We start from the raw sequence: 24,459 nt of genomic DNA, 5'->3' as shown, positions 1-24,459 counted from the left end.
AGGTTTATTTTACAGATGCAAACAGAAAGTGAAGCTGGTCCAGGAACTGCTCGGCTGCTCTCGGGGTACTGAGAAAACAAGGGGAGTGTGGTGAGTTCAAGTGCTGGGAAATGGGAGTTTGAGAATGTGTAATGGGTGAACTTACTGGCTCTGTGCGTTCAAACGGCTTGGAGGGGGAGTGGTAGGTTCAGGGGTCTCTGCGTGAGGCGTGGTGGGTTGGAAAGTGGCGTTGGAGGGCGGACAGGAGGTTTTGTCTCTGAAGGCGGCGGGTAGTAGGGGGGAACGGCCGGTCGGAAACTTCTGAGAGGTAATGGAGTTACGGAAACTGATGAGTCTTGTTTGTCAGGCATATAGGGGAGGCTACCCAAGACGTCGTGGCTGGGTAACTGGTACAGCAGGCAACCAGATCAGGGCGGATCCTGTGGAGAGCAAAAAAAAGGTTTACAATGAAAAAACGATGCGGGAATCACTGGCAGATCTTTGAGGCAAAACAAAGCTCGGAGCAACAACTCTGAGGGGCTGGAGGTACCATCAACGGTTGACACTCTGGCGTCGAAGTACCGGCGTTCCACCCCTCTTATGCTGCCGTCAATTAGGTAATCCGCCACAGATGTGAGGATGACGTCATCCAGGAACCCACAGCCCGCCACCTCTCAGACTCCATCTGGTGGGGAGACAACTCAGCAACCCAAAGCTAAGAAAAGACCCCCAGAACCTAACAGATTCTAAGAAGTTTTTGGTCAGAACACAAAAAATTATATTAATGTTGGGTATAAAGAACCAGTTYCCCTGTTCAGGGAACTGTGGAAGTCTGTGTGAAACCTGTTGATCAGTTTTTGTTAATATTCTAACAATCAAAAACACAAGATGGCTTAGGAGCATATCACAGAATTTCTCATTCCAAAAAGAACACATTTTCCCATAGGCCATGTAGGAACAGTTCAAAGCATTAAAAAAATCCAAAGATATATGAAATACTAAATTGCAGTATTTTCTGTTATGTACTAGTAGAACATTATGGCTTGTCAACAGAATATAAAGAGATAGTACTTGACTATTTTTGGTAAAGTACACTCAAAATGCCTTTATTTGTTCCCAGACAAGGTGGAAGAGTTCTATGTGGAATGCAACATGCTTCATCATAATGCAACAGAGAACATCATTGACATGGTAAACAATTAAACTGTTTCCTTTTCTGTCCACTTCACAGATACAGTGTGACTACTGTTCAAGGTGGACGCACAAAGAATGTGCCACAGACATGGGTGACATGTTCAAATGTGAAAAGTGTAACATCAATTAAACAGTTTTACCCCACCAGTGAYAGTGTGGATTATTAAAAATACAGAAGTAAAATGTTCTATATTAAATATATTGCATTATACAACTGATGTCATTGGTATTAATCAAGAAGTTACATAGTCGCTAATAATAAAGTGTATGACAATCAGATAGGTTAACTAATAAATCAGGAAGTCATACAGTAGCTAATAACAAAGTGTTATTACATTAGCAGCTGTATGACGGTCTAACACTGGCTTAATAAAGATGATTAAATATAAAATATGGTGATCATAGCGTACAATTGTCCGACAGATATAGCCATCAGATTGTCATACGCGTATGACAATCTGACAACGCATGGCTGTCTGACAGAACACCGCTTCTCTGCCAGCTGTGGTTTCGGACCCCGTTTCTTGCCAGGCGGCCGTTGCTCCAACCGCCGCTTCTGTTTTTGCTGCCGTTATCAAGCTTCCAGAGTTCTGGCAACACGATCCAGAACCATGGTTCCAACATGTGGAAGCCAGAGAGCGAGGATTATCGCTCCCTGTCTGAAGAAGCGGACCGGATTTTGTTGGCTTCCAGGCACCACAGTGTGAATGCACTTCTACCAGTTGTGACTCAAGGAGAGTCGGAGCCTTTTGATGCCGTGGCTGCAGTGACAGAGCGACGGAAGGACGACGTTCTCTGTTTCTACCATGTTTCTACCATCGCCGGTTCGGAGTGAAGGCGAAGCGCTGCATTCCTCCGTGTTCGTCAGGGAAACGACAGAGTCGGCGCTGCTAGCAGCTGTGTGTGCCGGCAGCTCGGACAAGCTGCTTTTCATCAGGGATGAGGTCTCTGGACGGCGTTTCCTGGTGGACTCGGGTGCACAGCGGAGCATCATGCCAGTTTCGGAAGCGGACGTTTTGTGCAAAAGTAACGGACCGCCACTGGACGCGGCTAACGGCCCCGATTCGGACTTTTGACTCGAAGTTGGTGACTGTGTGTTTCAACGGACGTCAGTTTCAGTGGGACTTTGTGATAGCTTCTGTGTCTTTACCTATTTTGGGTGCAGATTTTTTGTGTGCTTTTAGGTTATTGGTGCATGTTGCTAATAGATGCTCAATAGATGCTGTCTTTTGATACATACCCCTGTAAACTTGGCGGTCCCAGCCAACGACCTCTCGCCAACATGTTTGCCACAGGTGATGAGTATCAGCGTCTGTTAGCAGAGTTCCCATCTTTAACGGTTCCCCTAGACACCGCTAAGTTAGCGATAGCGAAGGAGGAGTTTGCAAACATGGAGCGTCTTGGCATTGTACGGCGCTCCAAAAGTCCATGGGCATCTCTGTTGCACATGGTTCCCAAAGCAGACGGGGGTTGGCGACCCTGTGGGGATTTTCGGCTCCTTAACGCAACCAGTAATGACAGGTACCCAATTTCTCACATTCAGGACTTTTCTGCCCGCCTGGCTGGAGCAACCGTGTTCTCTAAGGTGAACTTGGTGCGAGGCTACCATCAGGTTCCAGTCCATCCCTTAGATCAGGGGTGTCAAACTCATTTTCAATTTGAGCCGCATCAAAAATCTGAATGTTCTTAAAGGGCCGGTTGTGCCACAATATATTGATAAAACCAATTAAACTGTTAAAGTATCAATAAATAGTGGTTCATCCAGGATTTTATGTTTGTCTTAGTGCAGGGGTGCCCAAACTTTTTGAGAGCAAGATCTACTTTTTCTCTCACCAGCCGCCTGAGATCTACCTCATGACACAAAGACATAAAAATAGCAAATTAAACTCTATTGACTTGTTTTATATGCGAATATACATCAGTTATAGCAGAAATAATAAAGTGACAGAAAACCTAATGCAGTTTCTTCCTCAGTGAGATTCTGACACTGGGAGCAGCTTACTGGTTTCTGGTATCTGGTTACTGGTCACTGGTTTCTGGTCACTGGTTAGTGGTTTCTGGTCACTGGTTTCTGGTATCTGGTTACTGGTCACTGGTTTCTGGTCACTGGTCACTGGTTTCTGGTCACTGGTTACTGGTTTCTGGTCACTGGTTAGTGGTTTCTCAGTCAGTTGCAAACCTGACACCAGCAGGTATCAGTCAGTCATGGTGGATCTGAAATTTGGTTTGATGACCTCAGTATGAGAAACTACAGACTGACAGGAGGAACCAAAGAGCCCAATAAAGGTGAAGGCAAATCTTCTGAAGTCGGGATATAATTAATTTAATTGCACATAATTATCACGGTAGAATTTGTTAAAGCGTAATGAAATATATTTGTCCTATTTGATGTTTGTTGTGACGTATGCTCACAAACGAAGGAGGTAATTAGTCCAATTTTGTCGTTTATTGAATATTCAGAAACTACAGCAGGTGTAATGAGCCACAGCAAAGGTAAAAAAAGGTAAAACAACCCGAACAGACTGTCAACTGGAAACATCTCCTACCTTTTTACTCTCGGTCTCTTTGTCATTTAAGCACACCCGTTGCCGTGGCAACCGCCTGCACCACGCAAGCCGAGCAAAGATTATATTAAAAACACAACATTCAGTCCGTTACGATATCAGGTTTCCAGGCATGATATTTATTTCTCGATTATTAATAATCCTCTCATGAACACAGTGGTGGTTAAGTAGCTAATTTAAACTCCTGCTCTGCTCTCAGTTGGTCTTTGAGTCGCTTTTTTTTTTTTTTTTGCTAATGGAACCGAAACGCACTGAATTGCGCAACACCTTGTTGAAACAATAATTACTGAGATTATTAATTTTAACATGTTTCGTTGACTTTTTATAATTATTCTTTTTTAATGAAGCTACAAACGTTTAGGATCTTAGTGAATATTTTTGATAAGCCTATCAGAGGAGGAAGTGCTGACTCAGCGTCCTGGCGACGTTCAGTTTGTCACCTGCAGAGATCGACTCCAAACCTTTCCGTGATCGACGTATTGAGCTCCCCTGTCTTAGTGATTTTTGCAATCAAAATGACATATTTTGTGGTGCCAATTTAGAAATGTTGATATTTGCGTTAATGTATGACGTTAAATGTAACTTTAACTTTTTATCACTCACCTTATCAATCAGACTATAACGTGACATCAAGTAAGGCAAATGAGAAAATTTGCAGTAAAATCAGAAAAAAAAATGTAAAAACTTGTTGATTTTGTGTGAATTTTGCAGATTTGTGAAAATCTGGAAGAACTTATTGATGCAGTTTGGAGTCTAGAGGGCCACATAAAAAGCTACGGTGGGCCAGATTTGGCCCCCGGGCCTTGAGTTTGACACCTGTGCCTTAGATGTACCTAAAAACGCAGTTATCACTCCTTTTATTTTGTTTTTTAGTTTTTAGGGATGCCCTTCAGTCTTAAAGGCGCAGCGCAGACTTTCCAGCGGCTTATGGATTCGGTCCTGCAGGGTATGCCATTTTTGTTCGTCTATTTGGACGACATACTGGTGGCTAGTCCGTCTGCGGAAAAACACATGGTGCACCTTCATCAGTTGTTTGTTAGGCTCAGTGAACATGGCCTGATCGTGAACCCTGCTAAATGCCAATTTGGACTGCCTGCTGTTGAGTTCCTGGGACACAAGATGTCATCTCAAGGGGCGGTTCCTCTGCCTGCAAAGGTTGAAGCAGTTTCCACTTTTCCCCGCAGAAAAGCGGAAACTCCTGCAGGGGCTCAGTGAAGCCCCTGCAGGATGATTAACTTTTATAACCGTCACCTCATGCACCCCTTGTATGAAGCACTTAGAGGCAAAAAAGGGGGCCAGCAGATAGAGTGGACCCCCGAGAAGGTGCAGGCATTCAATGATGCCAAAAAGGCCTTGGCTAAAGCTGCGCTTTTGGCCCATCCAWCTCCAGTTGCTCCTGTGGCTCTAACAACTGATGCCTCTGATTATGCAGTTGGGGCAGTTTGTGAGCAATGGGTAGATGGTGCCTGGCAACCCCTCGCTTTTTTTAGCAGGAAACTCCGGGATGCTGAAAAAAAATATAGCACCTTTGACAGGGAACTGCTTGCCCTTTTTCTGGCAACACGCCATTTCCGCTTCATGTTGGAGGGCAGGGACTTTACTGCTTTTGTTGACCACAAGCCTCTCACTTTTGCTATGGCAAAAGTTTCTGAACCGTGGTCGACTCTGCAACAACGGCATTAGTCTGACATTTCAGAGTTCACCACTGACATTCAACATGTGGCTGGCAAGAATAATCTGGTGGCTGACTGCAAGGGTTGCTTCTGTGCATTAGGGTAACCCTAACTCCTGAGCTGAGATTAACTGGCCTGAGCTGAACTGAGCTGAGCTAAGAACCGTTATAAGTGCGGCTTTGTTGTCCTGGTAAGGCAAGGGGACTTTAAAAATGTCCCTGACCAATGGCTGACCACTGCAATCCTTCCCCGTCCTCTCCAAAGCTTGGGATCCAGAGCCAAAGCCAGGAGCCCTGACGGTTGGCCTCTGACCGCCAGGACTCCCAGCTCTGGATGACCCAGAGCCTCAAAGAGGACGGGGAAGGATTGCAGTGGTCAGTCGTTGACCACAGCGCTACTGGGCCCTGTAGTTACCTATCAATTACTCTGAGTCCCATGGCCTGGAGGACTCAGAGACCCCGGTGCGGCGGGTGCCGGTTCCCTAATCTTCCCCCCAGTCTCCGGGAGCGGTGCTTGCAGACGGAGCGGCAGTTCTTAAGCTTTATCCTTGTCATCTCTTAGCTTTGTGGGCAGAAAGCAACTGGAGCTAAAGCAGGAAGAGCCTGCCCTCCACAAAAAATATATGTATATATCTTTTTTTTACAGAAGTCGAAATAAATTTGGGCTCCTGTCAATTACCGTTACTGTTTTTCCCCCCATTATTTTTAGCAGTAAAAATTCAATGTTACCTTCCCAGACCAAAAAGCACACATCCATATTTGTGGTCCATCTGGAAATGGAGATAAGATCAGACTTCGGGTGAGTTTTTGTCTTGCTGTGACTATATAACGATGTGATGTGTGTTCTGGACTCTTCTGACTGCGCTCAGTGAGACGGGTCTTCGAATGCTTTTGCCTTCGAATAAAGAAACTTAAAGACAAAGATTAATCTTTCTCATATTATTGAAACAGCTTTCAATAGTTGTTTCTTCACCATTAGCACATTTAGCAGTGAGTGAATGAGGTTGATTAACGACACCAAGACCCTCCTAGCTCTGATTGGTTGTTTTTGGTCGGAACGTTGCATTACTTTAGCTAGCAATAGTTCAGGGAGCAGGTGAAGGAGATTGATTTTTTTCACAGGTTATCTATTTCATAGCAAACTGTCAAAACATGGTGATTGCTTAAACAAATATGGAGAAACATTTATTTTTTTACATACTGCAGCTTGAATAAAATGCAACTACATAACATTTTTTGAGAAGTCTGGATTATCTTTGGTATATTTTGCACGTCATCTGTGACTGTTGCAAGTGGGGAGAGACATTTAAGTAAGCTAAAACTAATAAAATATTTAAGCAGCCTATTTGGTGTATTGTTTGCAGACTGTTGCATGTAAAATTCATAAGCTAAATATTGTGCTAGTAACAGTATTGGACCAAAGAAAAGGCCGTTGCAAGCCTTTAAAATTGTGATGCTTTTATGGGTGAGAGACTCAAGAAACTGTAACAGTAGTTGCGCAGGGAGGCCCAATTTTTGTCAGGGGGCCCCAAGATTCCTGGCAGCACCCCTGACAGGCACCCTATTTGAACATCTGATATTTAGCTTAGGTGCACGTGAATCTACTTGATATCTGAAAGAAAAAAGACTTCTAAAATGTATAAAACTGAAGCAGAATTGGAACATATAACAAGACAATGACCTTTAAGCAAGTTAACTTGCTTAGTGAATTATGACGCTTGGTGTTTAAGGGCAATTAAATGACTTTTTAATAGTTGAGATTAGACAGTTTGAGAGTAGCTGACTTTGAGTCTTAATTTTCATTGTTATAGCAAAGTGAACATAACTAGAAATATTCTTTATAAATGCAGAGTGCATATTTCAGAAATTCCAGTTTTTCAAAATCAGAATAGAAACTGAATGTGGAAGAGGTTAAAAATGGAATAATTTCATATAAAGTTCCAGTTCCGTTTTTTTTTTGAAGAGGAGGCTTTTAATTGCTTAAAGTAAAATGAAAGCTGAGAATTGCATCAATAAAGAACCAGAGACGGAGCCCAGTGTCGTTTGAATGTTTATTGTTAATCCCGCTGCGCATCCCCTCCCTATGTGAAAGCCTAATCTGAAAGGAGGAGGAAACAGGCCACTATAACGCCACATCAGCACATTTATTGACAAGGCTACATGTTTAGTCTTAACACCTTCACTTTGCATTGGTATGGCACTCTGTGTGGCCTCCAAGTAACACGCTAGCATGACAAGGCCAGTTCTGAGGAAACTCCAGCAGAAACAAGGTCCAATAAGCTGAGGTTCAAAGTTGGTGAGTCCAGAAAAAATAGGCAGTATTACTAAATGTCAAGTTCCACAGAGAAAACAATGGGGTAAAGAGATTCTGAGGGACAAAAAGATGCCACTTAAATATCTTCTCTTTTCCCTCAAGTGGCTGCTGATCCACAAGGCGTGTTGCTATAACGTTGCTAGAGTTGAAAATCAAGGCTCGAGATGAACCTGAGATTCACAGTGAGGCCGTCGTCCTTCTCCAGTCAGATGCACCGCTGCTCTCCACACAGAAACAGATCGACTGCAAAACACAACATACCAAGTATGCTTATCTACTGCGCTTCTATGATGCTCACGGGCTACGACCTTTTAAACCTACAGAAAAATAAAATAATGGAATTACCTTCGATATTTGCGTTTCTTTCCCAAATTGTCTTTTTTTTGTTGGTACCAATAAGACCAGTGATAAGTATAACATTCTTGACATTTCAGTGCAAAACATTTAAGTTGAACTGTACAGATCTAGATCAGCTCCAGGTCAACATCTGTACCAATTTTCAGATTAGGCTTCAATTACTCTACATTTTGATGCCTAAAAATAGATAAAACAAACAAATGTTTAAAATATGAATTTTATAAGCTTACACATATTCTGTTAAAATGTTTCAGCACCACAGATTTTTCCACAGAACTGTGCCTTTGTTTTCTGAAGAGAAAGTGAGCATTTATTTATCTATCCGAGTTCTAAATCAGATCAGAATATCTGAAATGATGAACATAATTTAAATAGAAATAATTTGTTTTTAACAGCATTTTTAAATAGTTGTTTATCTTTTAGAAATGAATTTTTTTGTTTCATTATTTTAACTTCCTTAACATTCTAGTTATATAGTTCAATATGCAGATTTTTTTATTTCCAATTTTACTATTTTTCTTTACTAGTTGAATTATTGTTACCTTCATGCATTTAAATTATTTAAGATATTTGTATCCACTTTTAGACACTGTACATTACAGTATTCCACACCAATTTAAAAATGATTGTGAGACACCGAATTTAGTAGTTTATTTATTTTACTGTTTATGTGTATTATAGCTCACAGGTACCCCACCCAATTTATTATAAGTTCATTCATTCCTTCAGAACTTGGTTTTGTGTCCATCTCCTGCCTTGATCCTTGGTACTGATATTTCCTATATGTCACTGAAAGCAACAGTTTACGTGTGTTCCTCGAACGTGCCTTTTTGCAAGGCAGTGCACTGCTTCGTTCTGCTGAGGCACAGAGTGTGACAAGCTGAGTTTTTGTGTTAAGGTAAATAAAACTTTTTTTATTTGCAAAGACAACTCGGCATGTCATCTGTGCCCAGCAGGCGTGTTGCTAACATCATAGCAACACGCCTTATGTTGTATTGATTTTTACTCATTTTTACTTTCCATTCCTTCTCAACCTAACATATATAAGGAAACTCGTCACTTCTCTAAATGGAAGAAGAAACCTGTGATGAAGCTTTTCTACCAGAAAAATGCATCTTTAGGATCACTTATATAGTATTCATATTTAACCAATATTCCAGGAACATAATCCAGGAATATTGGTTCCAGGATGACTCCTGTATAATAATGGGCTGAATGAACAGGACCAACCTGCGTAGCGGACTACAGATCTCCGAGGGGAATGATTTCTTCGTTGATAAAAAACTCAATAGTCTCCTCCTCCCAGTCATCCACGTTGCTGTCCAGCTCATCGGTGTCCACACCTGAAGACATAGCAACATTTTAAAGACTGGTCTGAAAATCTGAGTGTTGGTTCAGCAAAATACAAGTGATTTCTCACCCCCCCTGAGCTCAAGGCGGAGGCTCTTCTGTTCATGATAGAGCTGCTGAGCTGCCTCCCGGTAGTGACGGTACTCCTCCATCATGGCCCTGCGCTTGTCCACCAGCTCCTGCTCTCACACACACACACACACACACACACACACACACACACACACACACACACACACACACAGAGCTTTATGAGAACTTTTAAATTTTTGTTTGACTTTCACAATCGACCATCCAAGGCCATACAAACCTGACTGATTTCTTTAGGATTATTGCACGCATCAACACGGTTTGCACTACTCAAATAAGGACATTTTTAATTGTAAAACTCACTCTTAAAGGGGCAGTATTTGTTTTCCAGGTATATAGTGCCATTTTGTAGCACCATCACATAACTTGCTTCAGTTGTTAAAAAATGATATTTTATATATAAAATTTGACTTAAAGCAGGAAGTAAAATTTATTTTAACCCTTTTATTTAAGTCCTTTTTGGACACTTATTGTTGTGGCAGGCTAGGTCCACCCAGGTATTTTGCGCAGCTGAATGGTTGCCACGGAGATGAAAGGATTTCTCAAACATGCATGAAAGAATGAATAAAACAATCTATGGAAGGTTTTTGATGAGGGAATAACATAATATTATGGAAAGCTCAGAAAAGTCAGTTTTACATCATGCTGCAGTTTTAAAAATGGAACCTGCAAAAACGATCAAAGAGAAAGACAGACTCATAGAGGACCAGATTAATGCATACATAATCAGATGCACAGAGAGCTGGATGGCTCAAAGCTACTCTGTTTAGCCATCTCTTTCCTAGATGAAGCGACTGAAGGAGCTAGAACTATCATCAACTCTTTAGTTGGTGGTGGCAGCTGGTACTGAGCCCGCTTCTGGATCTGCAGGAGATTGCCAGTTTTTCCTCTCCACTGTCGCCCCCTGCTGATCCAGGAGGAGTTAATGCTACAACTCAGTGACTTGATGTAATCTGCTAGTTTCCTTAGATTTCTTTTAAACAGCAACTACTACTGCTTCTCCACTCGTATCCAGATCTGGAACTACTTGGATCAAATTTTATAGATCCAAGTTTTTCCAAGTAGGAAATTAATACTACAAACCCTGCAATAAGCATAAACATCAGAACAGTAATGAAAAAAATCCAACCTTTGATGCCTTGGACTGGCTCAGACGATCCTTCTGTTCAAAGATCTTGGAATATTTCTTCAGATCTTTTTTTATCATCTGTAAGAAATTGGACATTTTTAATTCACAGAAGGCTCCACTAAGGTTTAGCAGGTGTGTGTTGTCTGCATGAAGAAGATCTAGGGTTGAGGTGGAAGCAAACCTTGATCTGATCTGAACTGAGCAAAGTGGGAGGTCTGGGCCTCCACAGCAGCTGACAGAAGCGATCCTTGTTGTTCTTCTGAAGCAGACGTCCCTGGAAGGTCCACAACCAGTACGCGTTGTCCACCTGAGGGAGACGTTAGCGGAAAATAAGTCTAGACCTGAGGACATGTCCCCTGGTCTGCCAGCAGGAGGCGTAACCAACCTTGTGGCTCCACCATGAGACGGAGGTGACGACGTATCGACCGGTGGGGTCCCACTCCACATCGGAGGCCATGTAGTGCTCTGCGATGTTCATCATGGTGCAGTCAGAGGTGTCCACAAAGGCCAGAGCCCCGTTCATACTGAACACACAAACACACACCAACAGGAAGGTCAGAACATCTGGAGGCATTCAGCAGTGCTGAGGAGGAGCAGGGCTGCAAGCCTCAGAACAGATTTAGAATCAGGAGCTTAGCTCTCATATGAGGTGTCAGAAAAATGTTTGCTTTTTCATCAGCGGCTGCTCGAGTTTGTTTCACATGAAAACATTTTGACCTCTGACCTCCTGAGTCCAGCCAGCACCATGAACTGTCCCTGTGGACTCCAGAAAATACTGTTTGCCTGCTGCTTGTCGAACATTTCTGCAGAGAAAACGGGACAAAAAAACAAAGAACTTTACGCATTAGATTAGAACAGACAGCATTCTTCTGTGCATCTGTTGTATTTACTCACTTATGAGCTCGATCTTGCCATTGTTTTTGACATGATAGAAGGAGGCGTTGATTCTCGGGGACTCTCCATGGAGAACGGCAAATTTGCTGCCATTTGGTTCCCAAGCAAATGCAATGATGCTTTCTGCAAAGAACAGAAGATTCACACATCAAAGTGTAAATATAAAAACTACACTGTAGACTGACATGAGATACTTCTCCAGCTGTCACACTTTAAAACCTTATAACCCCCCCCCCCCCCCCCCCCCCCCCAAACTGGAAGGGGTAAAAGACAAGGAAGATAAAGGAACATAAAGGAATGGACAGAGCAGGGTCTACACTTTTACAAGCCATAGTGGTATTCTCTTTCTCCATTGCCTCTCCAAACTTCTACCACGCCCTAGTTTTTGCCTCAGCGACCACCTGAGCCGCTTCGCCCGCCGGTACCCATCAGCAGCTTCTGGAGTCCCACAGGCCAAAAAGGCCCGATAGGACTCCTTCTTCAGCTTGACAGCATCCCTCACCAAAGGTGTCCACCAACGGGTTTGAGGGTTGCCGCCGCGACAGGCACCAACAACCTTGCGGCCGCAGCTGCCTCGGCAATGGAGGCACGGAACATGGTCCATTCAGACTCAATGTCCCCCACCTCGCCCAGAACATGTTCGAAATTCTTCCGGAGATGGGAGTTAAAGCTCCGTCTCACAGGGGACTCCGCCAGACGTTCCCAGCAGACCCTCACTACATGTTTGGGCCTGCCAGGTCTGACCAGCTTCCTCCCCCACCACCGGAGCCAACTCACTTCCAGGTAGTATTCAGTGGACAGCTCCACACCTCTCTTCACCCGAGTGTCTAAGGCATACGGCCGCAGATCCGATGACAAAATCGATCACCGAACTGCGGCCTAGGKTGTCCTGGTGCCAAGTGCACATATGGACACCCTTATGCTTGAACATGGTGTTTGTTACGGACAATCCGTGACGAGCACAGAAGTCCAACAACAGAATACCACTCAAGTTCAGATCGGGGCGGCCGTTCCTGTCTGCCCCAGTCAGCATAGCTCCTAGGATCATTGGGACACTCAAACCCCTCCACCACGATAAGGTGGCAGCCCTTATCATGGGCTGCCACCTTTTTACATTGACAGCTGCCAATGTAAAAAGCATACATAAAAAGCTGCAACCCTGCCACTTCAAAGGGGCGTTCACTCAACTACTCTTAAAACTACAGGAGGGTTAATACTCAGCTTGTTTGTTTTTACCTAGCTTTACTGCAGCTAAATATGACTTTCCGTAAAGTATTTAGCTAACAGAAAGAGTGCCAAGCTCCCAAATAAACATAAGTAAACTGACCAATAACATTTAGGATTAGAATGTACATGTGCACACACCCAGACTCACACAGATGCACGCTACGTACAAGATGTTTTGACACAAAATAGTTTTTATCCGCAACGTTGTTAATAGTAAAGACAGTTAGATAATAAAATAAAAAAAATCCAGGAACTTTTTTTTTTTACTTAAAAGAAAATTTCAAGGTATGCACAGTGCACTGGATTTCCAATACCAATCATTGAATTATGAAAGTGCTTTTGATTTATCACACAATTTCATTGGACCGTTGCGAACTACTCATCAGTTTGATTGGCTACCATTTGCCAGCAGGAAAAGCTGCGCCTTAGCTGCAGTATGCAAAATATGGGGGGAAAAGCAGCAGCTTATAGTCCAGAATTTACGATAATTTTAAATGTATACAGGCGGAAACTTGTCACGGTGCTCCCGATAAATCGTCCTTGATTTCCCTAATTTTGGGTTTTTGTCTGATACATTTCAAGGAGATCTAATCAATCTCCACACAGGTCTGGAATCAGCCACTGTCCCTTCTGTCAGAGCAGTCAGCCCTGACAGTCTGCACGTGATCTGGTGACCCCGACACACGTAGACAGGCCAATGGATGGAAAAATTATTGAAAAAGGAAAAGCATTTAGAAATTCAAATACTTTGAAAAGGCTTTTTTGATTTTCAACCTATCCAAAAATGAAAAACATTTAAACCAAATTCCAAACTTTTAGTAGCCTGGCCATTGCCTTCATGTGCAATTCCGCTCAAAAAAATTCTCACTTCCAGCACAGTTTAGCTTTCTTCCTTCTACTTGGATTATGTCCAATGGAATTTCTACCAGGCCAATCAGTGAATAGAAGGAGAAATTGAGAATGATGTTTTTGAATTGTTGTCTTCTTGCAGTTCAAGCAAAGGCAGTGGAGGAAGTGAAGGAAGCTTTTCAGTCCGTGTAGGCCAGTGTTTCTCAACCTTTTTTTGGCCAGCGCCCCCCTATCCATTGTCCAGGTCCCTTACTGCCCCCCATCAGAGAATTTGATGGGGGTGCTAATACACTGATTATTTTATTATCATTATTTCTATCGCTATTGCATATGTTTTGATTTTTAGTCCTGGACTTATCAAAAATAATTACCCAGACAACAAAAAAGCCATGGGAATAGAAATCATTTTTACAGGCATCTACGAAAAATGCAATGAATGGACATTCAACCAAAAATTGGTAGGCCTAACAGCAGCCAATCAGAGTAGGAAAAATATTCTTGATCTGAGTCATTTTCTAGTTAAATATTACACAAATGAGCAGATTAAAGATGTACAATACCAGTTTAAATGTGGAACTATTTGCAAAAAGACTGAGCTCTGCAACACTAAAACATGGATAGAGCTTCAACTATGTCAATCATAGCTCTTCTTCTCTCCAATGTTTCTGTGAGTTTCTGGTGGTGCAGCTCTGTGCTGCCTTCAGGAAATGGGACATCAGAGTATCATCCATTCAATTTCATCTATGTGGCATTTACTGTGCAAACCAGAGCTTTCAGTGGAAAAACAAATGTTCCAGATATTTTTAATGCCATTCGAATATTTTACTGGACAGAAATGACAAAGAACAAATCTGGTTCTTAATCAAATCCTAATGAGTCAAATTGAAAGTGTCATGGAGTCACTTAACAGCATCATGATATTAACACCGTCATGAAAAATAATATTGAAGAAATAAATACATAAAATTTAATTAAAGACATAAATAAGTCATAAGTTCCTTACTGTTAGTCTATAAAATATATTTATTCTCAGTACTAGATGTGGTCCCAACAAACCCACTTCAACAATATTATCTTACCTTTTATCTGAAAATAGTGTCTGTTTGTTCTTGCCATACAGTCCTCTGTATTAATTATTGATCGAAAGGTCTTGCCATATTAGTTTATTCTTCTGTATTTACTTTAGTTTCTTAGCTAATTTTGTTCCTCATTCATTTCCATTCAGTTTTCTTTGATTAGTATTATCCTCTCTTGGTTTATTGTTGTCTTTAGTTTGTTTCCTGTTGCTAGATTTATTTTATCGCTTATTGACCATCAGTAATCTTCACTCATCACCTGCTGCGCCGCCTAATCGTCATGTGTTTCATCTGATTTGCCCTCATATTGATTTTTCACTGTTTACTACCAAATTCTCTGATCCTGATTCACATCTGGTTTGTTGCTTCGTTCCATGTCCCGATTCTCCCGTTTCAAAGTTTTGCATGTAAGGTAGAGGGCAGGGTAGGGTAGGGTATGAAACCCTAACCCATTTCATACCGGACCACTTGCAGCACCGATGTTAACTCTATAAAATGAACGCTCTCTATGGTGGCATCACCCATGGAGGGATTTCTTTACTTAACTTCGTTCATTTATCTGAGGGATACACAGAGAGGGTATTGTGATTTTAGTCATCACACGTTTATAAGAGCGATATTTTGTTGTCCTTCCATGAAAATGTGCAGCATCCAGACGGACAATAAAACACGTTTTAATACGAGTTGCTACTTCGACATGATCACAGCACTGACAAAAATCCTCAATAAAACATAAAATATTTGAAAATCAGACACCAGACAAGTGAATCACAGCAATGTCATCAGCCGGTGTAACGCTGAACTGATGTGGTGAAGCTACCAGGAGTACGGAGCTGCGCCAAGAAGCTACAAACACTGAAGAGAAGGAGAAGAATAGCTGCCATCGTTGCAGCCAGGCATGATTTAATGTTACGCAATACAGTTTTACCAAGTTTCTCAAAGTCTAAACTGGTACTGTTGTGCATATAAGGTGTAAAGTTTACCTTCGACCAAACGCCCCTCAAAGGAATTCCAGCGCCCCCCTTTTGTAAAAATTTCCACCAGCACCCCTGCCGTCCTCTGAATGACCCCGGGGGGCGGTACCGCCCCGTTGAGAAATGCTAGTGTAGGCCATGCTTCTAAATATTGAATTAAACATGAACAGACGCCTAGTTTTCATCAACTCTTCTTTACTGTGGAAGATGGTTGTTTACAGTGCAGGCAATGTCCTATAAGCTTCTTAGTGTTGAACTGGCACATTACATGCATCACGGGCAAACATTAGAAAAATTTAAAACCTCAACAGAGGCCATGCCTCCAGAAAGAAATCATTTGTCAACAGCAGAGAGCCCAAATTCCTCTGGACAAAGCAAAGTGTACAATAAGAGGTTTTTACCAAGATAAAGTTTTACTGACTAGGAGACCATGTTAATTGATTTTTTTGGGAGGAAGTTTTACCAACCCCGTAGTTTGTGCCTTTGTTCCTACCTTTCATCTCCACCACATCAACAGGAACTTGTTTCTCCCTCATTCTGAAAATTTCAAAGTTGGTAACAACGCCCTGTAACATGAAGAAAGATTTAGATTTTTTCAACTTATTTTTAATCCCAACAGGAGGTGCCTCCTTTTTAGGTACCTGTGTTCCTTTGGGAGTCCTGTCCACTTTCACACACAGGTAATCACCATTCCTCTGCCAGTGCAGCTTGCAGTCCACGACGTTGAACAGATTACGGACACGGATCTCCTGCCGGGAAGGCAACTGCATCAGAGTCACTCTTGCAGGGATGTCCTTGTCCTCAGGTACCCAGAATGCAATGATGTTGTCACCAGGAGACCAAGAAAAGTCCCTGCAGAAACACACACTTTCTCAATACACGTCAAAAAACTGCAACAGCAAGAAATAGTTGAAATAGAGAGAACGCTTACTTGATTCCATTGATCTTGAGACTTTTCTTGTCCAACAAGCCCATTGACTAAAACAATAAAAAAATATCCTTTAAGATCACATCTAAAACTATTTTAAAAATAAAACCTCTTATTTTGAGATTTCGTACTGGAGTTTCGTAGATGCTCAGAGTGTCGGTAGTCATCCTTGCAAAGAACTTCCCATCATGGCTCCATCTGAAAGCAGAAATCTACAGTTAGCCCAACTGTTCCTGCTGAAATGATGGCAGTCAGAGAAGTGCTGCTCTGACTTGAATATGGGCCAGTGAGCTGAACTCTCGCAGTGGAAGCCTCTCTTCTTCTGTCCTGTCAAGATGTCCCAGATGATGATGGCCTGTGGATCCTCCTTAGTGTCCATCAACGGACTGAAGGTCACTACGTACCTGACAGGCGGCAATACATACAAAGTAAAGGTTAAGACCACCAATCATGTTTACAGTGAAGAATCTCACATACCTGCTCGGCCCAGACACACAGGTCTCCAAAGATTTACTGAAATTAGTCTTTAAAGGTGTGGTTCCACAATCCCATTAAAAACCTTCATTACCTAGAATCCCTTGCTTAATCTCCCATGCCTCAACATGCTGTTCATAGAAGTGATATCTCCTAATGCTGTGCAAGTTGATCCTCCTCAATTTTGCAATCCTAGAATATTTCTGCTAAATGGATTGCGCACTATAAATATGATGTTTCTGATAAATTATTAATCTGTTAACTTTAGGGCTGTTGTAAATGAATATTTTAGTAATCGAGTTAGTAATAATCGTTAGAATTAACGAGTATTCTAAGAATTCTCGATTTTTCTAATTGAGTAATCGGATAAGAAAAATGTGAAAATAAAATATTGGTAAATCTAACAGCAGTGTTACTATTGGACATCAACATCAGTCCAATTTTCATATTTGAGCTTCCTGAACAATTACTTTTATGTAGTTTGAAAAATTAACCTGTAAAAATAGTAGCTCACTTTCTAAGTTAACCTGAAGAAAGGTTATACAAAATTCTGTAATTATATTCAATTTAATAATAAAGAGGCAGGCACACAGACACAAAATGTCTATACTCCAGCTTTTAGTTTATGTATTCATTTTCAGTCAATTTAATAGATGTACTTTCACCTTGTCCAGCCATCTATAGCTTTTGTGTACGTTTTAGCAATGGGATTTGACTCCGTTTGTCACACACAGAAACTCATCTACCAGCTATGTACTGCCACGATGCGCTCTGCCACCCATTTGTGCAAACTGGGATGAAATGAAATTTATTTTGCGGTTTATCCATAAAACTACACTTGCGTTAAACATAAACTACAAGAACAGCCGCCCACAGTATTCAGTCTATCTGCTCACCTGTATAAATACACCTGCAGCACTCTTCGCCGCCACCAAGCAGCAACTCTGATGCCTGTGCAGCTCATCCCTTTTCCTCGCACTGCGCAAGAGCGCGGCAACAAATCCTAAGCAATGTCGTGGGGAACTATAACGCTCCGAGACTGAATGGGGACGTTTGCGTGTTGTAGTGGAAAATGACCTCGGCAGTGAAACACATCAAAATGCATCAACACAATGAATCTAATATGACATTTTAAAAACGAGCACTTGGCGGAGTTTGGCTACATTGAGGCCAAACTCCTCGATGTAGTCGTGCCACTCACCCGGAGGAGCAAGACGGTCAGAAAGCTAAACAAATAACCCAAAAAATAATTTAAGTCTTTAAGCTGGAGGTGTAAGACGCTGGTTCTGCTCCCCCTGTTGGACAGCCGCTACGCACTACTGGGACGTAATATTTCACACACATGGCGCCGCTCAAGCTCCCCCGGCAGTGAACTCACACCGAATGTCTCCTTAAAGCTGCAGCATGAAACTTAAACTAAGTTTTTACATATGGATTAAAACTTTCGCTGTCCTAAGAGATAATCTCTGAAAAAAAATAATCACTCGCCTCTGCCTCCTTTCTATGTTCTGCAGAATTACTCAGCTCAGTCAGAAACAGCCAATCAGAGCCAGCATTAATCAGCTGGCCAGGCTCTCAGGAAGTTTTGATTTAGTGACTCAGGATTGTTTATTTTGATGCAACCTGCATTTGACTTTGAATCAATGTTTTTTTTTTACTTTATTTGATATAGGAAGTGTTGTGAGATTTATTTGCATAATTTATGGTACTGAGAACCTTATCGTTAAATATTATTTTACTTATTACAGGATTATCAGTTGTCCTTTTGACTGAATAGCTGCTGTATTGTGCCTGCATATATTTTCCATGTTTTATGTCTAAGTTAGGTGAACTTTTTACCAGATAATTCTTTTAATTTTGCCAGATCACATAATAGCAATTATACCTACAGCAAAAAATTAACAGCCAGTGCATGTGATCAGCAATGATTGGTGATTGGCAGTGACCGACCCTCATGGGTGATCGTTATCGGAATCGACAGCAAAAAACCTGCTTGGAGCATCCCTGTCCCAGGAAAACTAGATGTTATGCTGCTAACACTTAGCTTTCGTCAACAATTCATAGGCGGAAGTGAGAGAGCTGAGCAACACAAATAATGACCCGGCCGGAACACGGTGCGCTAAATAATAAAACATAATTTAACGAAGCTTTGAGACAGATTCATTTCCCCCCAGGAATTTTAATAATCGAGGTACTTGAATCATTCGAGGAATCATTACAGCCCTAGCTAACTTACATCTGCACAGTGAGAATAATTGATGAGAATTACAAACAATGTTCAAACTTTGTCATTGGTGTGACCTCAACCAGCTTTAGAGTGGGTTAAAGAATGGTGAAATAAGACCAGCTACCATTCGTTTCACAATAATTTACAGAAGTCTCATCATTTAAGTACTATTTTATAATTGGACGATTTTAATAACGTAATGCAAGTGCTGATCATAGCTAAGAGGAGATTAAGGGTTTATGGTAGTAAAGCTTCAGGTCGCAAACACTCTGGGTAACACTTAAGAGACACTCCTTTAAAAGTGACTGATACAAACCCAGGGTTCGATTATTTCTACTTAACCTTTACTTAAAAGAAGAAAAACATTAAAACTCTTGCAATACAATTTTAAATAAAACCCACAAAATAACAAACAGATTGAAAGCACTGGTCAAAAACTTTTGTAATGACTTATTGAAAGTAGACAGTGGGATGAAGACATGAAGCTTCAGCAAATTTTAATTTTTTTTCCCATTTTCTAGGTGCACAAACGTGAACACCAAAAGGCTGTGATGAAAAAGTTGCTTGAGTGTAAACTGTGGCAATTAATGGAAATTTTAAGATGCCTGCAAAGATGAAATGAATGTTTGCCAATTCTGTTTTTGCTGAATTAGCAAACTTTCCCTCACTCTGTGAAAGCAGAGTTTGCTGAAAAGACAGACTACAGTGTGTCAGAGGTGTCGGGTTAATCGAGAATGTTTCTGAAGGCATAGGATGGTTAAAACCTGATGTGAATTTAGAAATCATCAATTAAATGTGAATGTAACAAGACGGTGAGCTGCCAAGTCGAGCATCAAGTCTGACTTCTGAACCTGCATAGTTACCTCTCACATGGTGAGAAGTCAATGAGAGATACGCCCTGATGGCTGAACCTCTGGATCTGCTTGAACTTCTCTCCACCCCACAGTGCAATGCCTCGCTGGTGGAAGGTTGCCAGGTAGGTGCCTTTGGGAGACCAGCGGACGTATGTCTCTGTCCAGCGCTGCATCCAAACACAAACAGTTAAGCCTTCTGCATGCCTTCCTGATAAGATCTACCTTACATGAAGCTGTCGGGTAACTCACCGCTCGCTCCTCAGCCAAGATGGGATCTTTCGCATCATTTGAGAAGATGGCTGTCCTCTCTCCAGCTTCATAGATGACACTGTACTGGTCACGACAGTCTGAGTCCTCAATCCAGTGACGCATATTACCCTGAACAGGAAACCAGAGGTAAGAAACCAAATTCATTTCCAAATAAACTGAGATCGAGAGATGATTGAGTAAAACTCACAAAATCTTTAAAGGGCTGTTTCTCTGGAGCTTCCCACTCATCACTGATGTTCATGTACCTGAAACCAAGAGTAAAAAAAGAATGGGCTTTTAATTAACGTTATAATGATAGATGTCTGCCTGTCACTCTGTTGTCTGATATGTCACATACTTGTCAAAGTCAGTGAAGAGGTTAACTCTGAATGTATGCTGTTTGTCCAGTTTGTAGCCATCTGCATTCTTCACCGCCTCCACAGCCTGAGTGGGGGCAGCATACTCCAGAAAGATGTATCTACAAAGAGCAAGAGAGCGTTTCATGTCTTCAACTGGCACAAAAAGCAACAAATCAAGCAGAGCAGGAAGCTCATGGGGTCATACCCTTTGGTCATGCCGTCGGCTTCTGGATAAAACTCAGTTGTGATCTTGCCGAACTTGGAGAAGATTTTGTGTATGACATTCTTGAGTTTTTCCAGCCGCTCCGGGCCCACCTGCGGGACGTTGTCCACCACTACCACTGAGTCGATCCCGTCAGCCTCCTGGGGTTTGTCCCGTAAGATGTCCTCCAGAAGTTCTGACATATTCACACAACATAATAAGAATAAGAATAATTGGAGAGCGAGAAAGACAGAGAAGCAGGAGTGACTTATCTGTTCAGGCAGAAAACATCTGCTCTACTTCAGCCTGCTGCTTCACAACCTGCTGACTTTTCATTTATTCCACAAAACAAACATGAAGATCTTTATGGATTTTTTTTTACAGCTACCATTTAAATATGCATAGCTTTAATAAATATCATATCTACAATGTTGTTTAAAACTATATTACTTCCAAAAGCTAATTGGGTGAAACCAACACTTTAAGGTACTTATAATTGTATCATTTGTGCTGTATATCAATGAGGTATGAGGTTCACTTAAGTTTGTTTTTAACCTTCCACTGACATCAGTCACATTTTTGCTGTATGAATTTAAACCTTGATCCGTCGCAGTTTGGACCATCATCAATCTTCACTTCCAGCTTCCTCACACCAACATACTTCCATTTCCAAGTACTCAATAGTCACGTATTATTTTACTACCAGAGATATTGAGCATTTATTAAAGAAGCAATCAAATAAATGATAAACTCTTGTTTTAGTTTGACAGTATATTACAATTCAGAAGATCTCATAATCCAATTTCTTTGAATTGCAGTTCTGATTTCTGTTTGGGCCTTCTGACTATGACATAGAAATCATGACTGCAAATAAAACCAAAATAAGTATGAGCAACCTCCTGCTGGCAGATATAATTTATTTAAGCTAGTTAATTACTTTATGGAAAATTTCTTTAAATCATCTTAAATTGGCTATTCTAGTGGCAGGGAGCTCATTTTCATACTCAAAACTTGGGTATAAAAAGACCTAAACACATGGACTAAATATGGAAAGGCTGGATTGAAATTTAATCAATTAAGTTCATAACTAAGGTGAAATTTTAAGGTTTCACAAGTCAACTGACAATTTTTTTCATTGTTTAACATTGATCAACGGTCAATACGACAAGCATAAAAATCTTTTTTAATACACCAAAACTAGATTTTAGTCGAGAAATGCATCAACCAACAGCATGTATTTTCATACACAAATGAAACTTAGGTAAATGCTGGGAAAACATTATTTGATCCTTGATTTACAATATAATAATCGTATAATTCCCTGCATCATCAGAAGGACCTGCAGCATATTTAGTTTCTGCCAGAAAATCCTTCAGCGCTGAATCTATGGCAAAATTCCAATAGAAAATGTTTTATATATAAGAAAATGATTCCTGCGATGGACTGAACCCCGCTTCTTGCCCGAAACACCAGCAACCCTCCTTACACCCTTGTCCCCACTAGGAAAAATGGATGAATGAAAGAAATTTATTCTTACTCAATTTTATTTTCAGTTACAATAATTTACTACATATCCATTTTATAAATACACTTAAACTAAAAACACTCTTAATGCATAGATGCCATTGCCCCAAGTCCAAGTGAGACTCTTTTACTATAGCTCTATTTAAGAGATTTAATGATTCTACAGCTTGATGATATTGAAGACTTTTTTCCTGTAATAACAGTTACAGCCAAACACAAAGATGTCACAGGTGTAAATAGATGGAGAACAACCGCGTTTATAATATTTAAAATTAAGTTTGCATATTTCATGTACTGCGTAACCGGCTCTTTCTGAACACTTCACAGTTTTAACAAAATAGGTCAGAGCACATTTTACATGCAGAACAAACCTCTGGGTTGCAATCTGAAATGTCACCAGATGTTTCAATACCAGATGAAACGAAAAGTTTTATCATATGAAACGAAAGTTACAGTTTTTATTTTTGGCCTTGATTAATACATCAAATATTTATCAAGACTTACAAATATAACGTATAATGGGTTTTTAAAAAAAGACAACTTCAGAGCGAGGGGCTGTGGGGGTCTGCGTGAGGCTAAAACGGTCGTTTAAGGGAGGGGGTCCTCAAAGAGAATGATGTTTCAGTTCATTACAGACTGAACCTTATGGTAAAAATATAACCATTAAGTTAGAGTAAATAAAATGAGATATTGTCAGGTGTCTGAAATTTTAGGTACCAACACAGTTGATCTCTCAGCTAACAATTAGCAACAGGCCAGAAAGCCGGCGTATTTCCTGCCTTCGCTCACCCTCATCCTCGATGTCGTCCTCGAAGTCCTCCGGGTCGCTGAAGGAGGGCTCCTCCTCCTCGTACTCAGGGTCGTCTACCATAGCCAACGTATCTTGCATTTACCAGGGCAAGAGATCAAATGTCTGTCAAAAAGGGAACGGAATTCCTGGAAAACGTGAGGCTAACTGTGCTCGGCCGGTGTGGCACCATGTGCGAAAATGGACGAAGAGGCGGAAACGGAGCGCCGGAAGCGGCTCCGAGGCGCGTGGGAAGAAAACCTAGATCTGTAAACTAAAATGATGGGTAGATAGCCTCATACTTTGACTGTATAACCCATCGAACTACTTATAGATCAACAAAGTGTCTCGCCTTTTTTTGTGAATGCGAGTTCAGTTCTCGCGAGAAAAAGTCGAGCTTAGTCTGAATTAAACATATCAAGCGAATACGTATTTTAGCTATCTGTGGCTCTTGGTGTTAAACCGAATGCCTGCATAACTTTAATAGATTTTATAACTTGCTAGAGACATGGACAGCCAATGTGTTTCCATCCTGCCCCGCGTCTGTGGAGTTCTGTTGGTGTCAGGAAGCTCTCTCCCTGATGACACCAGTCTGGAGAAACTACTGGACTGGTTTACAACTGTCGCGCAGACTGGTCAGTAAGATCGACATTCTCCTAGCTTAGACCTATCTATATAAAAAATGTCATAACAGAATTAAAGTTGTCATTCAGTTCCAGAACTATCTGTACCCCTTGAACTTCTTTTTTTTATCGTAGTGATAAAAAATAAATCTGAAAAGTGTGGTACTTTGTATCTAGCTCCCTTTGCTTTTATTCCCTTAATTAAAATGACTTAAAAAATTACCTGATTAGAAAATGTAGTCAATCAATTGACTAAATTGATTGACTAAAATTTAGTCAATCAATTGACAACATTTTCTGTATGTAATCAATATATACATACAGAAATCCACAGCTGGGCAGAGAGAATCTTTCAGGAGAAAAACTAGTCTATATAAACAGTGAAGGTTGAAAAAAGCCATTAAAAACAGTTTGCAGTTGGCAAGACCTAGTATGAGACAGAGAGGTATTGAGATTAACTTGCCTTCCACACTTCCAGCTAAACGATTTAATCCCAAACATGCAGGGCAGGATCAGAGGTCTCAAATTCATTTTGGGCCACATCAAGATCATGAATATTCTCT

The 24,459-nt window shown here is 41.2% G+C and overlaps 2 protein-coding genes and 2 long non-coding RNA genes across 7 annotated transcripts in view; 2 read left to right on the top strand and 2 right to left on the bottom strand.

Moving 5' to 3' along the window:
- Window positions 1-22: 22 nt before the first annotated feature.
- LOC103460723 (uncharacterized) lies at window positions 23-716 on the bottom strand. Its single transcript, XR_532976.2, has 3 exons — window positions 530-716; window positions 146-419; window positions 23-68 (listed from the first exon to the last, which is right to left on the bottom strand). It is a non-coding gene; the product is annotated as an uncharacterized LOC103460723 (long non-coding RNA).
- Window positions 717-793: 77 nt separating this feature from the next.
- LOC103460722 (uncharacterized) lies at window positions 794-1,320 on the top strand. The gene is made up of 2 exons (XR_532975.2): window positions 794-1,170; window positions 1,211-1,320. It is a non-coding gene; the product is annotated as an uncharacterized LOC103460722 (long non-coding RNA).
- Window positions 1,321-7,446: 6,126 nt separating this feature from the next.
- On the bottom strand, window positions 7,447-23,375 carry eif3ba (eukaryotic translation initiation factor 3, subunit Ba). The gene is made up of 19 exons (XM_008403006.2): window positions 23,276-23,375; window positions 20,966-21,158; window positions 20,760-20,879; window positions 20,610-20,667; window positions 20,402-20,530; window positions 20,162-20,319; window positions 16,870-17,001; window positions 16,729-16,795; window positions 16,601-16,647; window positions 16,311-16,521; window positions 16,163-16,235; window positions 11,544-11,666; window positions 11,374-11,452; window positions 11,035-11,173; window positions 10,831-10,956; window positions 10,650-10,727; window positions 9,501-9,609; window positions 9,311-9,423; window positions 7,447-7,966 (listed from the first exon to the last, which is right to left on the bottom strand). Exons 1-18 carry the CDS (start codon window positions 23,373-23,375, stop codon window positions 9,323-9,325), a joined length of 2,043 nt encoding a protein of 680 aa, XP_008401228.1. The 3' UTR covers window positions 7,447-7,966; window positions 9,311-9,322.
- brat1 (BRCA1-associated ATM activator 1) overlaps window positions 23,372-24,459 on the top strand; it is a 12,719-nt gene continuing 11,631 nt past the window's right edge. For all 4 annotated transcript variants that reach the window (XM_017303451.1, XM_017303450.1, XM_008403003.2 and 1 more), the window contains exon 1: window positions 23,372-23,908. In XM_017303451.1, the coding sequence (XP_017158940.1) occupies window positions 23,782-23,908 (127 nt within the window). In that variant the 5' untranslated portion in view covers window positions 23,372-23,781. The remainder of the gene's footprint in view (window positions 23,909-24,459) is intronic.

Source organism: Poecilia reticulata, unplaced genomic scaffold (assembly GCF_000633615.1).
Source record: "Poecilia reticulata strain Guanapo unplaced genomic scaffold, Guppy_female_1.0+MT scaffold_278, whole genome shotgun sequence".
In the NCBI taxonomy this organism is placed as follows: domain Eukaryota; kingdom Metazoa; phylum Chordata; class Actinopteri; order Cyprinodontiformes; family Poeciliidae; genus Poecilia; species Poecilia reticulata.
This window is presented reverse-complemented; position numbering and strand designations above follow the sequence as displayed.

Excerpts from the sequence above, each read along its gene's own strand:
- eif3ba (XM_008403006.2), bottom strand. The coding sequence starts at position 23,375 with ATGCAAGATACGTTGGCTATGGTAGACGACCCTGAGTACGAGGAGGAG. Across the intron at positions 11,453-11,543 it reads TGGCAAGATCGAGCTCATAA|AAATGTTCGACAAGCAGCAG; the intron begins GTGAGTAAATAC and ends TTTTCTCTGCAG. Across the intron at positions 9,610-10,649 it reads GCCAGTCCAAGGCATCAAAG|GAGCTGGTGGACAAGCGCAG; the intron begins GTTGGATTTTTT and ends GTGTGAGAGCAG.